This window comes from Symphodus melops, assembly GCF_947650265.1.
Source record: "Symphodus melops genome assembly, chromosome: 18".
NCBI classification, from domain to species: Eukaryota; Metazoa; Chordata; class Actinopteri; order Labriformes; family Labridae; genus Symphodus; species Symphodus melops.
This window is the reverse complement of record NC_136708.1, coordinates 22,993,911-22,995,957: the sequence shown is the minus strand read 5'-3', so window position 1 is coordinate 22,995,957 and position 2,047 is coordinate 22,993,911. Positions and strand designations below refer to the sequence as shown.

The following is a 2,047-nucleotide window of genomic DNA, read 5'->3' as shown; positions in this document are numbered from 1 at the left end:
TGTGTGTGCTCAGTGTGTGTGTGTGTGCTCAGTGTGTGTGTGTGTGCTCAGTGTGTGTGTGTGTGCTCAGTGTGTGTGTGTGTGTGCTCAGTGTGTGTGTGTGTGTGTGTGTGTGTGTGTGTGCTCAGTGTGTGTGTGTGTGCTCAGTGTGTGTGTGTGTGTGTGTGTGTGTGCTCAGTGTGTGTGTGTGTGCTCAGTGTGTGTGTGTGCGTGTGTGTGTGTGTGTGTGCTCAGTGTGTGTGTGTGTGTGCTCAGTGTGTGTGTGTGTGTGTGTGTGTGTGCTCAGTGTGTGTGCTCAGTGTGTGTGTGTGCGTGTGTGTGTGTGTGCTCAGTGTGTGTGTGTGTGTGTGTGCTCAGTGTGTGTGTGTGCTCAGTGTGTGTGTGTGTGTGCTCAGTGTGTGTGTGTGTGTGTGTGTGTGCGCTCAGTGTGTGTGTGTGTGTGCTCAGTGTGTGTGTGTGCTCAGTGTGTGTGCTCAGTGTGTGTGTGTGTGTGTGTGTGTGCTCAGTGTGTGTGTGTGCTCAGTGTGTGTGTGTGTGTGTGTGCTCAGTGTGTGTGTGTGTGTGTGTGTGTGCTCAGTGTGTGTGTGTGTGCTCAGTGTGTGTGTGTGTGCGTGTGTGTGTGTGCTCAGTGTGTGTGTGTGCTCAGTGTGTGTGTGTGTGCTCAGTGTGTGTGTGTGTGTGCTCAGTGTGTGTGTGTGTGCTCAGTGTGTGTGTGTGTGTGCTCAGTGTGTGTGTGTGTGTGCTCAGTGTGTGTGCTCAGTGTGTGTGTGTGTGCTCAGTGTGTGTGTGTGTGTGCTCAGTGTGTGTGCTCAGTGTGTGTGCTCAGTGTGTGTGCTCAGTGTGTGTGCTCAGTGTGTGTGTGTGTGTGTGTGTGTGCTCAGTGTGTGTGTGTGCTCAGTGTGTGTGTGTGTGTGTGTGCTCAGTGTGTGTGTGTGTGTGTGTGTGTGCTCAGTGTGTGTGTGTGTGCTCAGTGTGTGTGTGTGTGCGTGTGTGTGTGTGCTCAGTGTGTGTGTGTGCTCAGTGTGTGTGTGTGTGCTCAGTGTGTGTGTGTGTGTGCTCAGTGTGTGTGTGTGTGCTCAGTGTGTGTGTGTGTGTGCTCAGTGTGTGTGTGTGTGCTCAGTGTGTGTGTGTGTGTGTGCTCAGTGTGTGTGTGTGTGCTCAGTGTGTGTGTGTGTGCTCAGTGTGTGTGTGTGTGCTCAGTGTGTGTGTGTGTGTTGTACCGAGGGGCCGCAGATGTAAAATAGCTCTGAGCTAAATCTGGTGAAACATCAAATGGCAACATTTATGTTTAATATTGTACGTGGTCTCTTTATAAATAAAGTTAAAGGTTACTGCAGAGAGACATAAATATATTTATATAAATATATATCTTTATATACATATATTATAATGTATTTACATAAATGTTCTAACTGAGCAGCTTAGCATAGTGAGCTAACACTTCTCCATGATGACACAGCACTGAAACCGAAACCGATCTGTCGGTTCTGTCCGAGCCGGAAACTCACAGTGTGTGTCGGACGGGTCCGCAGGATGAGCCCGTCCCGCTGCTCATGGTTCTGGTTCCGGAAGAGAAGGAGTAAAACTGTCCGGGTTTCGGACCGTTCTCCCAGAAATTCAACTTCAATCCGCTGGACTCCATGTTGAAAATATTATGAGGAAGTGACGACACAGCGTCAGCTTGTTCTTATTGGTCTGACGACACGGAGAAGATTTGTACCGCCGCCTGGCGTCTGGAGGACTGATTGCACTAATAATCAGAATCATAGAGTGTATAAGAATCAGGTTTATACATACAAGGACTCACTGTGAAGAACTTCAATTAAACAAGAATAATGTTTGCAAAACAAATGATGAGGATAAACTGGAGGAACTCAGGTGAGCCCACGCTTCAGGAACGTTTCACATTGATTATTGATTTTGTTGGAAAATTGGAATAATTCCTGGTGCATGTCGATTTAAAAAAATATTTTTTAATTTTGTTAATTATTTACATTTATCATTTGTTTGTATTGTTTTTGTTGTTATTATTATTACAAGTATAATT

The 2,047-nt window shown here is 46.6% G+C and overlaps 1 protein-coding gene across 1 annotated transcript in view; it reads right to left on the bottom strand.

Annotated features, from left to right (window-relative positions):
* The window catches only part of psmb4 (proteasome 20S subunit beta 4), a 9,868-nt gene extending 8,194 nt beyond the window's left edge, over positions 1-1,674 (bottom strand). Inside the window, exon 1 of the mRNA XM_079368017.1 lies at positions 1,509-1,674. Within this exon, the coding sequence (XP_079224143.1) occupies positions 1,509-1,642 (134 nt within the window). The 5' untranslated portion in view covers positions 1,643-1,674. The remainder of the gene's footprint in view (positions 1-1,508) is intronic.
* Between the last annotated feature and the right edge of the window lie 373 nt (positions 1,675-2,047).